At 36.4% G+C, this 12,231-nt stretch overlaps 1 protein-coding gene across 14 annotated transcripts in view; it reads left to right on the top strand.

Moving 5' to 3' along the window:
• The window catches only part of DCUN1D4 (defective in cullin neddylation 1 domain containing 4), a 39,243-nt gene that overhangs the window by 3,012 nt on the left and 24,000 nt on the right, over positions 1-12,231 (top strand). For 8 of the 14 annotated variants that reach the window (XM_075025632.1, XM_075025604.1, XM_075025651.1 and 5 more), the window contains exons 2-3: positions 7,017-7,087; positions 8,018-8,057. The exons of 1 other annotated variant lie outside the window; for it this stretch is intronic. Coding sequence is in view for 4 of the 13 variants with exons in the window: in XM_075025651.1 (XP_074881752.1) it covers positions 7,017-7,087; positions 8,018-8,057 (111 nt within the window). In the remaining 9 variants the exon portion in view is untranslated. Of the gene's footprint in view, positions 1-7,016; positions 7,088-8,017; positions 8,058-11,858; positions 12,028-12,231 lie in introns of those variants that run through there. 5 more of the 14 variants (XM_075025682.1, XM_075025672.1, XM_075025717.1 and 2 more) reach the window with 4 other exon arrangements.

Below are 12,231 nucleotides of genomic sequence, written 5' to 3' on the forward strand. Positions count from 1 at the left end.
TCTGCTTTTGGCTCATAAAGAGATAGAAATAACTACCAGTTTGTTCAGTGTTCTCTCTCTATATATATAGCTGTGTATGTATATATTGTTGTTAGAGCTACAAGGCTTTAGCTTGCCATTGGGAACCAGCTGGTATGACACATGCTTCTGTGTCTCTTGATGCAGATGTGTGGCTGCACAGACCGTGGGACTCCATCTAAGGCAGCCGCTCATTACTGCCCATTAGCTGTAGATTACTGCTTCCCTTGCTCTACTGGTAAAGTGGTTTGTAGGAGTACTGTCTGATCCACTCAGTCAAATGTATCTGGGTTAGCTCTTACCACTTAAATATCTAAACTGACATGGCTGATTTTTGCCTGAAGTGGATTAGGGAATGCGCCCATGACCTGTGCTGCTGGCAGAACTGTGGAGTCTGTAACTTTTGGCAGAGAGGAAGAAGCAAACAGCTGGGGGAGTAATGCTTTTGACTGGCATAGCTGTTCCTAGGCTGTTGCAGATCCATCATGTTGTATACCAGATCTGCATGGTGCTGGATACCCTAGTAGTGCACACTTGACAGGGTTGCATTTCTGCTGAATTAGCTAGAGCACGAGATACAAAGTTTTTATTAGCTTTATGCCCTTTGTAGGATGACAGATGACACCTAATCTGGCATGAAGTTAAGAGTAGTGCTGGCAAACAACTCTCAGGCCATAGCAGCCAATGATGGAAAACTAACTCACACTTTTTTTAATTAATTTGATGGTAGAGTAAGAGTTAGACTGGATGAACACTTTGCATCAAATGGGTGTAAAATTGGTTCATTGTATTAAATGCTTTGTAGCTCAATTTCCTGTATTTCTGAATTGTAAACTGAAAGAATGTCTGTTCACAGTCTTAGTAACATGGAATCACTGAAATGCTGTTTGATTTGGTAATACATGCTTTAGAAGCAGATTTAAATTAGCTGTAATTATCCACTGCTTTTACTCATTCTTTTCCAACTGCGGCTGGTCACTCCAGCTTTATTATATGCTGGCAATAATCTCCATTAGGAATGGTTATCAAATACATTTAGTAGGTACACAAGTGGTATTTGCAGCAACAGAAACAGATGTTTGCACTAGAAATACACTTAGTGTTAGGTCTTTCTATAAAAACCAAAATACCCAACCAGCCCCCCCCCCCCCCCCCAAACCCCCGTGAGCCAGCGTGCAGGGTTTTTTATCCTATGCGTTAGTATAGCATATGTTAGCATAGCTCTTACTAGTTCAGAATCAGTTTAAGGTAGATGGAAATGCATTCAAACTAAAGTAACAGTTACACAACTTCTGCAGTGCTTAAATTGCTCTAAAATTTTTAGTGAACTTTAAACTGCAGTAGGTCTCTCTGTAAACAAGCTTTCAGATCAGCGTACTTTTTAAATATCTAGGTAGAATAAGGATTTGTTCCCATGGGGGGAAAAAAAAAAGATTAATGCTTTTCCCTATCTATGTACCATGCAGTAATTTTAAAATATTTTGTTGCAGATAAAATGAGTGACTGATTACATGTGGTAATACCAAATGTTAGAGTTGAATGTGAATGTTTACATTAAAATGATAAGTGGTTTTTAGTGTCTTGTCGTTTCAGCCACATTTTGTTGTTTGGGGTTTTTGTAGTGTTTTCTTTTTAGTAGCTTAAGTCACTCTGTGTTTTGTTTCAGAACATTTTAGGCTGTTGTGCTTGGAAAATGTACACAAATTTGCAACTGTGGGTTTGGATACCGCTGCTGTCAGCAGTAGCTCTGAGCTTGATGTGTCTCTGTATGCATATATGCAGGAGAAACATCCTACAGCACCGTGTCTTTAGCTCTAATGGCTAGGTCCTGTTGCTCCTCAAGCTAGGATGGATCATCCCACTTCTCTTTCCATTTAGTTGCATGTCCTTACTGTCCAGGCTGGAATTCACTTGATTTTTTTGACTTTCTGAATCATGCCCTATGTTCAACCCCACGAAATCAAGGGAGACCCTACTTTTCAAGCCTGTTCTTCTCTGCCTCCCCTGCATGCTTGCTCTTGCATTACAGACTGGGAGAGAGGTCTCTTCTGGAGGCTGCCCCTGCTAAAGGGTGTCACTGCCTGTGCAGATTCAGCTACAGGCACAGTGGAAATGAATTCTTAATCCTATCTTCAACAGGAATGCAGACTCAGCTCCTAGCTGCTCTGTACTGCAGTTTGGGAATATCAGTTTTTAGGTGTGTTGTGATGTTTTTGTGTAAATGAAAATAAAACTGATTGCATGTTTTTCTCTTGTTTTCTGCATTTAGTAATGAATATAGAATTTCTGCTTCCTGAATAGAAGTACTGAAGGCTTTCGCCAAATGTAGGTTTCAGATCTGAACTTCTAAGTTCATTAATCAATGTAAATAGTCTTACTGTTAGGATAATTCTGTAAGTAGACTACAGAGCATGGTTCATAGAAGATTAAATGATTCTTTTTTGGATAAGTAAAGTTTATTTAAAACTAATTAAGAAGACACTACTTTGAACTATTATTTCCAGTACTACTACAAGTTTTCTCCAGTTGTAGTATTTGAAACCAAGGAAACCAATTAATAAAAATAAAAGCATAAACTTTCTATTTTAATTTTCAGGAATGAGTCTGCCTAGTATGTGTTTTCTATCTAATTTTTTTCTGAGAACATTACAGAAGATTACCCACAATATTTGTACTGAGTCAGATACATCTTATCAGTAATAAAAATTATTGCTATGACTACTTCCATACTTAATTTTTAATACAGAGTTGTATGTATAGTATTTATATGGCATCTCTATCTAGGATAAAGATTTTTAGACCTACTGTGACTGTGAGGTTTCGTATAGACTTTCTCTTTGCTTAGAAAAATAATATAGTACCTTTTAAAGGAAACTTGGAGTCAGCTGCTGATCTGGTTTAGTACTATTGTTAATTTTTTACTAGGTTTTTAGTAGATTGTAGCGTACCCTGTAGCTGTGTTTTGTCCAAGCTTTAAAGTGATAATTTTGACAGCAGGAACTAAGTTAAAGTTTTCATTCAGGCGGGTACATGTCTATGTGTGAGTCAGTGCATGGGCAGAAATACTCTTCTCTTTTTTCTTTTTTTAGGTGTTCACTTGTGGTTTCATTTGAATAGTTTGGCAACACATCATTCCCTCCAATAAATAATTGGACTTGACCTTTAAAGTTTTTTCATTTCAGATAGGAAAGTAGAGTATTGAAGTTCAGTTAACCTGTATCACTTGCTTATAATTGAGGCTTTTGTTTCTTCATTGTGTTTCATATGTTTGTCTTAATGAAGAGGTATAGAATGATTTTTGTCTAGTTTCTTATGGAAGCCCAGCTAGCTCTTGTTTCTTTTGCCTCTCCGTAACTGTCAGGTCCAAAGGGTAAACCTTAATCTATAATATTTTAAAAGTTATTTTTAAACTATTTGCTTTTTACTTTTATATTGTATATGATCATGACTAATTGACTAACCCAGACTTTAACAATTAAGTGTTAATGATAAACTGCAGACAAAGTTTAAATTCCATGGTATTAGGTTGGCTCTGGCATTTTTCTTTTCTTTCCAGATTCTGGATTTGCAATTATTTTACTCAGATTTTTTTTTTCTTTAGCCGTTACATTCTGAATTATAGCACAGTGTTTAATACCATTTGGAATTTCTGTTGCTTCAATCATTGCTACAGATAAGCTAACATCTGCATGAAAAATAATGTCATCAACAAAATAGATACACTTGTTTGACATGTACCTCTTAAAGTCTTAGCAAACATTCCAGCACATCTCTTTTCAATATTCACAAAGGCAAGCAGGTTCTCGTCTTCTGATCCCAGGGCAATAAACTGTGTGATACTTTGCTGTAAAATATTTTTTTCTGCAAGAAAAAAACAAAATATTTTCAGGCCAGTTCATGTGCTTTGAAACTTGTATTCATGTGAAAAATAACTTCACACTTGATGGCTTTTTTCATGTAAAGCTCTCGCAACCAGCTGTTGAGTGTGTAGCTTCATGTGATATATCACTCTTCTCATAGTGGGGCTTGGATGGACGGTTTATGTGACTTAACACCGCTGCTGCCACAAGAGACTATTTTGCTCCCACTTGGGAGGACCTTTCCTGTTTCTTGCTCTAACTCTGCTGATCTGGTGTTAAACCTCCTTGGTGATCTGATTCAGACCACTGAGCTGGCAGGGTTGGTTTGTTTATGTTTTTTGCGGATAAGATTCCTGGGGTAGTGGGCTGACCAAGGCGGGGGGTGGGCACAGTGGCTGCATAAGCAAGTGTGGAAGTTCGGGAGGTGGAGGGGAGAGAGTGTGTTCCTGAAGCACAGAATTGCAGCCAGCTGTTCAATCGCTTGCTTGTCTTGTTGACTATGCCATTGTCCCTTTGCTAATTTTCAAGATGGTGTTACTTGAGCATGGGAGGGTTTTTTTGGATTCTGTTTCTTCAAAAACATTTTTTTTTTTTTTCAAAATATGCCTTTTCAGTGGCATAGGATACTTTGTGTATCTTCCTTGCAATACATATACAGCAGACACTGTGACCAGTTGAGAAGGTGACTTGAGCTGTAGTGCAACTTCCCTAATTCATTGCCTGCTGCTCCTATTTGCTTTTGTAACAGTTACTGTACAAGAAGCCTGTTTTCGCTTTTGGATAATATCCCTACTTTGCAAGCTTTCCCTGTGGAAGAGAGAGAACTTTGGACTTTGGTCTTCTGTATTCATATGGATAAACCAGTTTTTGAGGAACTAAGGTGTGACTCTTATAGTACAAGACCTGTAAAAAATATATTTGTGTAACCCCTCTAAGTCCATTGTAATTATGTAACCTATTTTTGAAGTCACAGCTTAAAATTGTGAGGATATTTCCAGTGGATGTGTGAAACATATTGGTATGAATTCTGTGTTTTGAAGTGCCTAGGAATGTTTATTTCAAAGGAGATACCTAATATACATAATCCTAATTTTAAAATATTTTTTCTATTGTTTTTAAAAAGTACCACCTAAAATTATTGTTTAATGTTAGTTTATGATAAAGTATTTGCTCAGTGTTCTCAGCTCGTTACCTCTAGGTATAACTGGTTTCTCTAAAGACTCGTGTTCTTTGTAGAATTTAGGCTGAGCAACAAGGGAAATTTTAAAATTAATATTCCAGAAATCTTAGTCTGGTCTGGCAGTTAACAAAATAAATCTTACCTTTTAATCTTGCCCTTCTTAGAATTGGTTTTATGTTCCCCCTCTTCCCCCCCACTCCCCCCCCCTTTTTTTAAATTCCTTTGTGTTGAATTGAAGGTTGGCTAAGAAACTCAGGGTTGTTTTTTTGCAGAATGGTTCTGCTTAGTATTGTTTGACTAACAAAAATGGAACTTTATTGAGCACTTAACGCAGGAAAAAATCTAGCATACTGTTCAAGATGCGACATCTTCCTATCATACCTTGCTAAGAAGATCTGGACTGTCTTTGACTTCATATAGATAAGTATATTTAAAGTTGGAAACTCCATCTTTGGCACTTCTGACTTACAGAAATTGTATTGCTGTGGTGGTGGTTTGGGAACAACACATTAAGAAATAGGTAGCAATTAGTGAAATGATACTCTTTAGCTAACATAATAAATGAAATGTATGATTCCTAAAGGAATTTTACTTTATTCACCGTGACAAGAGAATTCCATAATGATGTGTGTAACAAATACACTTACAGCAGGCAGTTCCTTCAGATCCACTTTTTAACTTCATAGCAGTGTGGTTCACTGACTTGGGGATCTGACTTGGGGATCTGATATTTAATGGCTTTTGTTTATCCTTAGATTCTGGGTCATCTTAACTATATTTTGAGAGCGTTCGTTTGAAATGGTAGGGATGGAAATGTGGGAACGATGGTTTTGACCTTACCTGCATCTTGTATCAGTTACTGGGCAAAGCCAAATTAAATGTCTCACAGTAGAAATTCTTTAATGCATTAACTGGTTGGTGACTCTACACACATACAGCTTTTCATGTATGGAAGAATTTTGCTTGAAATACATTGCTTGTCATATAGTACATGTGTCTGTCTAATTAGAGTGGTTTTGTGCACAAGTTCTAGGGGGGTAGCTAGTTTACTTTTAGTTTAAATGGAAATATTGTATAGTAGTTGGTTCTCTTTGATCCCTGTCAGCTGGTCTGTGTCCAGCTTCTGAGATTCTTGTTGGTTTGCATGCTGTCTGGCTCAATCACAGTTGATCTTTTTTGTAAATTACTTATTTTCTAGTTTTGTCCTTCACACATTTCTAGCAACAATAGGGAATTTAAGAGAATAAAGAAAAATTAGTCTCTCACTTTTTTGCAACTGAAGCAAACTCAAGTGTTTTATTTTTGGAGCATGGAAGGAAACTTAACATGATGCTATGGCTTCTTTCATGAAGTGTCAGAATATTTTATTTTCAGTGTTACTGGCTGTGGTCTTAACAGCTGCTGTATTGTGACCTTTGGTTCGTTATACAAAACTCATGTGCCACCTTTGTAAGTGTATTCCAGTCATTTACTTTTGCAAGGAAGTTAGTATAAGGGCCAGTATGTGTGTATTAATAAAATTATCTTTTTAAAAAACTAGCATTTTTAGTAATGATTTTAGAATGTTACATGGTACTTAAATTGGTTTTGGAATAGATGGACTGAAAGGACTGCGTAGCTTGGAAATCGTAATGATCCCCAATTTAAAGCAAAAAAGTTGTAAATACTTATTTTTTTATTTTTTTAATATAATTTTGTGTTTAGCTACAGTTAGCTGTAGTTCTATTTTGCTGAGAGTCATCCATGCCTTAAGAAAAATGCACGTGTAGGGTATCTCTTGCACATTTCACTTACTGATTCCCCTTGGTGTTGAAAATGTTGATGCTGAAAAAGTGTTGAGATGGCTTTTATTTTGTAGTTGTGTGATGATTTTATTAAATGACCAGAACATACGAAGATCTTGGTTGCTACAGCTGGAAACCAGAGAGTTTAAAACTTTTTTTTTTCCCCCCCTCTAGATTTTCAACTGAATTCTCACCTATCAACACTGGCAAATATTCACAAGATTTACCACACCCTCAATAGGCTGGTAATGACTTGCCATTTTCTCTCAGCAGAATAGCTAGGGCTTTAGTCCAGCATGTTTCATGATTGAAATCATTAAGTGATTACACTTTTAAAAACTATGTCTGCCTTTTTGTATGAGACACTCTTAGTGTTGAATCCGTTAAGAGATAAGCAGTGTTAGTAAAAGGTGAAAGATTATACTCTGGGGGTCAGAGTGGAGTTTGAGTGCTGTTCACCACAACATTGGATTTAGATGTTGTCTCCATAGAAGAAGCTTTCCTAGATATATCAAATAATGGTAATCATAATCATTATCCAATTTCTTACAGTTCTTGTGGAAAACACATTGAACAAGCAAGCTGTCCTCTTAAAACCATGCAAAGACTGAAACAAGATTTTTTTTGAAGACTGTCCCTGCTTGTTTGCTGTGCATTTACATTTGTTTTATTGCAACCATAGCTGGAAATGCCGATATGGCTTCTGTTTGTAAACTGCAAACTTTGTGGAAAAGACACTGCCTAAAAAAGGGGGTAACTTGTTTCCAAGATTTCAGTTGGTTTTTAATCAGTTTTCTTTAGAACACGTATGTATGTTCATCCCTAAGCAAAGCCATTTCTGTGGTAAATGGTCAATTCAATCTTTCTAATGCTGCATTTATTAATGGATTTGTTCAATACAACAATGCAAAATTCCCCATCCAATGGATGGTTATTTCCACTCTTGAAACAGTTTGATATGTTTTTGATAAAAAAATTTCAAAAATATTTTTCAAATTATTTAAAGATTATCCTTGAACTTTTTAGATAAATGTGAACTGAAAATGCAAAGGCTCTGCAGTCTTAGCTAGATGCTCCTTAAATAATTAATATTAATATAAAATAAAGGTTAAGAACATTACTGAACAATGAAGATCACCATCTTGTTTAACTGTATCATTCCTACTCTCTTGCAGAATCTGACAGAGGACGTTGGTCAAGACGATCACCAGACAGGTATTTAATAGGAATGTAGCGGAAATACGTTGAAACAATTTAAACATACTTCATCAAAGAAGTCTCTCTAGCATCACTGAAAATTGAATTTTAGAAAACTAAAGGAGTTTTAGAAAACAAGTGCCAGGATTTTTTAAAGTTTTCTTCAAAATAGATGTTCATGCTTTTAATTTATCCAGTTGTGAAGGACTCGCACAGGTTTCAGCAGTATTTGTCATTTTACTATTTCTTGGTGTAAGTACTTTAGAAGACTTCATGAAAAAATTCTCTCACTCCTTGGACTCAACCCATTAGACTAGCAGAATATCCATGTTCTTACAGTGTTTTGACTCTTGAAAGAGCACTTGTGAGAACAGAGCAGAAGCAAGACCTCTTGTGGCTATTGTGACGCCTGTGACCGAGTTTAAATGCTGTGCTCCAAACAACCCAGTTTTTTTCTTGAGTGGTTTTGCTGCAGGTTGTTCCTGTTTCTTGTGCAGATTTTCAGTCAATGTCTAAGGGCTATTTGTTAGTCCAGATCTGTTTTCTGTTCAATAAAATGTCATCGTTTTTCAAGGCCTTCATCTCAGGTGCCTAGTACTAGCGTGCTGCCATTCTTGATTCATCAGCATTTGTGCTTTGTGACTTGATATCTTGCAACATTTGTTACCTCCTTTTGTGCTTGTTACTTATGAGCTGGCGTCTTCCTTGATTTCTTTTTCTTCCTTCCTTTCTGTGTTTCAGGCATGATACCTAAGGAGGAAGGAAAATAACTTACTGGCTTCAAGCCCTGATCACTCAGCAGAACTGTTCTTTAAAACTGACCATATCTGTCCTACCATCTGTCTCAAAGTTTTTCTCTATCCTGAGGTGCTGGCTATGTTTGCTGATGTTACCTTGAGCGCTTAAGAAAGTGGAGAGAGCTGTCAGCTCCTCCTGGAGATTTCTGGGACACATAAATCTAGCACGCTCTTAGCCTAGAGCAATGAGAAGAGAGGCATAGGACTGCATTGTTTGGGATCGGACAGAGCTCACTTAGGGCTTATGTACCCTCCTCCGTACTGTGACAGGTGACGTTGTTTCATAGTTGAAGTATCTTACCCTAGCCACAAAAGGCTTATATCTAATATTTACCTTCAGTGTGGTTAGTGATTTGATACTTGAAGTCAGCTGATCATGTAAATGAAAAACCTGTGCAAAAGAGGTTGAGGCAGGTAGTTCAAGACAAGAGGTTTTATTGTCCGTATGTTAGAACTGATGTCCTCTCCCATCTCCTGATGGAGACTTGAAATTTTCCCCTTTGTGATCCAGGTGCTCAAACTAAACAGAGATACATACTGATTTAATGTATGAAAATACCTTCCATAATCTTTGTTTACTTTTGATCACAAAAAGCTGTTGTGAAGCACTGAGGTAGTCCCCTTCTGTCACTAATCAATCAATAAGACTCGGTATGCCAAAGGTATTTTGAATCTGTCTTATCTTTTGCCTTGGACTTCTATCGTATAGGTCAGTGTAAGAAATCAGCCTCGGAGCTCTCATTATCTCTATTGGAAGGTGTTTGAGCATGTTACTGGTTTTGATGAACTGCTTTATACTGACACTCATGGTTATCCTATTGCCTGCATTGTGTTGTTTGAATTAAGCTGTTTCAAAAGCTTAAATATGCCCCTTGATGAGTTTGGGCACAGAATCCCAGTAAAGAGTGTAAATTTTTTACAATAGTTGTAGAAGAACCTTTCAAACCAGGAACAGGTATGAAATGAGAACTGAAAGTAGAGGTTGATACCGGCAGGCTCCTCATCTTCAGATTTTCTTCCAGTATTTCTTATGCTTCTGCCCTTTATGTCTCCTTGTAGAAGAAGGTGAAGCCCTGATGTTTGCATAACTTCCAGGTGAATTCAGTCAAAATGTGTGCTTGGTTTTCCTCATACGAGGACAAATACACATGCATGGAGCTATTTTGGCCATTGTGAATATAGTAGAGTGAAGTCTCCAGTGTCCATTTTGTTTGGGACTTGACACTTCTGAAACATCTTACTGGAGAGCCTTATGTGAATCTAAAAAGAATTGCTTTGCAACTGTTGATTTCCATGTGCCTAAATTTTTGGAACTTCTATTTTCCAGTATTACTGACTGCATAGTAAGACGTGTCAAGACCTATTAATTTTGTTACACAATTTATAGAACTGCATAGATGCTGTGAATTTGAGATTTATATCCAGAATTCATTTGAAAGTCATGTTAATAACTCCGTTGCAAAAGATTCTTTGAGTGTTGCCAAACTCATTTAAGGTGATTTTTTTTTTGTTTTTTTTTTTTTAGTTTTGAGATTTTTTTTTTTTCTTTACACTGAATCTTCTGAAGCAAGCTTTATCCTTATAGATTACTATTCATTTTCTGATACAACTATCCTGGTTAATGTTATTATATTGTGGGCCGTGCTTTTGGCATGACTTAATAAAGGCATATCTAAATTTGGTTGAGAATTCTAAAAGCTATTTAAAAAACCTGAGTATTTCAATTTTAGGTTAATATTTATAATGAGCTTTTAATGCATATTACATTTATTTCAAAACATTTGTTTCTGAGCTAACAATAAATGTACTGGACATCTAAATTATTTTAAGTAAATTTATATCTTTTCTAAGTATTAGCCAGATTTCTTTTCTGGAACCAGATCTTAAATATCTAGGAGCTAGAGGGTGGCAGTTTCAAAATTCCTTCAGTGATTTGGGAGCTAAGATGGACCTCGCTTCAAAATTCCAGTCACCTATAATGATTACAGTCTCATAAAATGTGTTAGCATTCAGTGTGCATATATATCTGAAAAATAAGGTAGGCTGTATATGTGTCATGGGCCTTTGGCTTACCAGCTGTCTGTAGGGGTAAGAAAAGCAGGCATTGAGATTCTGTAAACAATTTCTTTTTCTTCTAGTATGTATATGCATTAACTTGGAAAACTCTTTCTCTAGAATTTGAAATAATAGTTGTTTTTATGTCATAACTACAAATCTAGCAACTTGTTAATAGCTTAAAGTCATGATTTGGTTGTTAAATTGTGACTTATTTACCTATCCAGACTAAAATATCTTCAAAAATAAAAGTACACTTCCTGTTGTCACCTGGCTTGTTTAAAAGAACGAGGTAATGTCTTCAACAAAAACAAGGCTTCATTGCTGTTTTTGAAGCTTGTAGGGGGAAAAAATTGCTTTTGCCTCCTTCATTTTTTTTGTTGTTTTAGAGAAGAAAACCCTCTTGAGTCCAAAGCACTTCTGTAGTGTGGAATTCAAGATAGAGAAGATGATTTTTCCTTTTACAACAAGATCGCAAACTATTTGATGTTTTGATGAGTATCTTAGTTTTCTCATCTTGTATCTGAAAAATTATGATTGTTAACTGTGCTTGTGGTGGTCTTGTTGCATCATTAAGCAAGCAGCTGTATCTTTCCAATTGCTTCAGCTTTCACAGTTTCTAATTATTTTTCCTTTGAAACATCCCTCTACCTAAGCATCGGAAGAGCAGGATTATTCACAGGCATTATCTAGAGAGAAGGTGAAAATTACATGTCTGTAAATCACTTCTGTAGGGACACAGCTTGTAGAATTCTTATTTATTGACCTCTGTTTTTTCTTTTTTGTTTGTTCCGGTTTTGTTCCTATTCTAGGAGTGTCCCTCTCTTGCAGTGATTATCTTGCATATTGTTTTAAATTTAGGGTGAATTTTAGCTCTTGAGTTGATATTTCCCTTTGGTAGCTTTGTCTCCTGCAAATTTGGAAGTACTGAATAGAACGTTTGGCAAACAACATTTATACTCGGCAGGCTTTTGGCTGATGGTGGCCTATTCAGCAGCCATTTGGAGGCTCTACCTTGCAAATGCTAGCTTCAAGTGTCAAAAAAACAGTGAGAACTAGGAAGGTTCTGCCAATCTTGAGTTGAGACCCAGGAGTAAGAAACTTTGAAGATAATCACATCAGAGAAGCTGCACTCGGTAAGTAAAGTTCCTGTTAAACTTTGCATGAAGTCAGAGGGAGCTGCATGTTTGTTTGCAGATGATCAGACCTTTGAGAAGTGAAATTAGTTGTGAAAGGCTAGACCTAGAAATTACATTTAGAATTAGAAAGCTCTGTGTAGGAAAGGTTAATATTGATGCTACTTGGTGAGCTATACTGTAAAATAAGAAATTGCAAGAATT

This window comes from Buteo buteo, chromosome 1, assembly GCF_964188355.1.
Source record: "Buteo buteo chromosome 1, bButBut1.hap1.1, whole genome shotgun sequence".
NCBI classification, from domain to species: domain Eukaryota; kingdom Metazoa; phylum Chordata; class Aves; order Accipitriformes; family Accipitridae; genus Buteo; species Buteo buteo.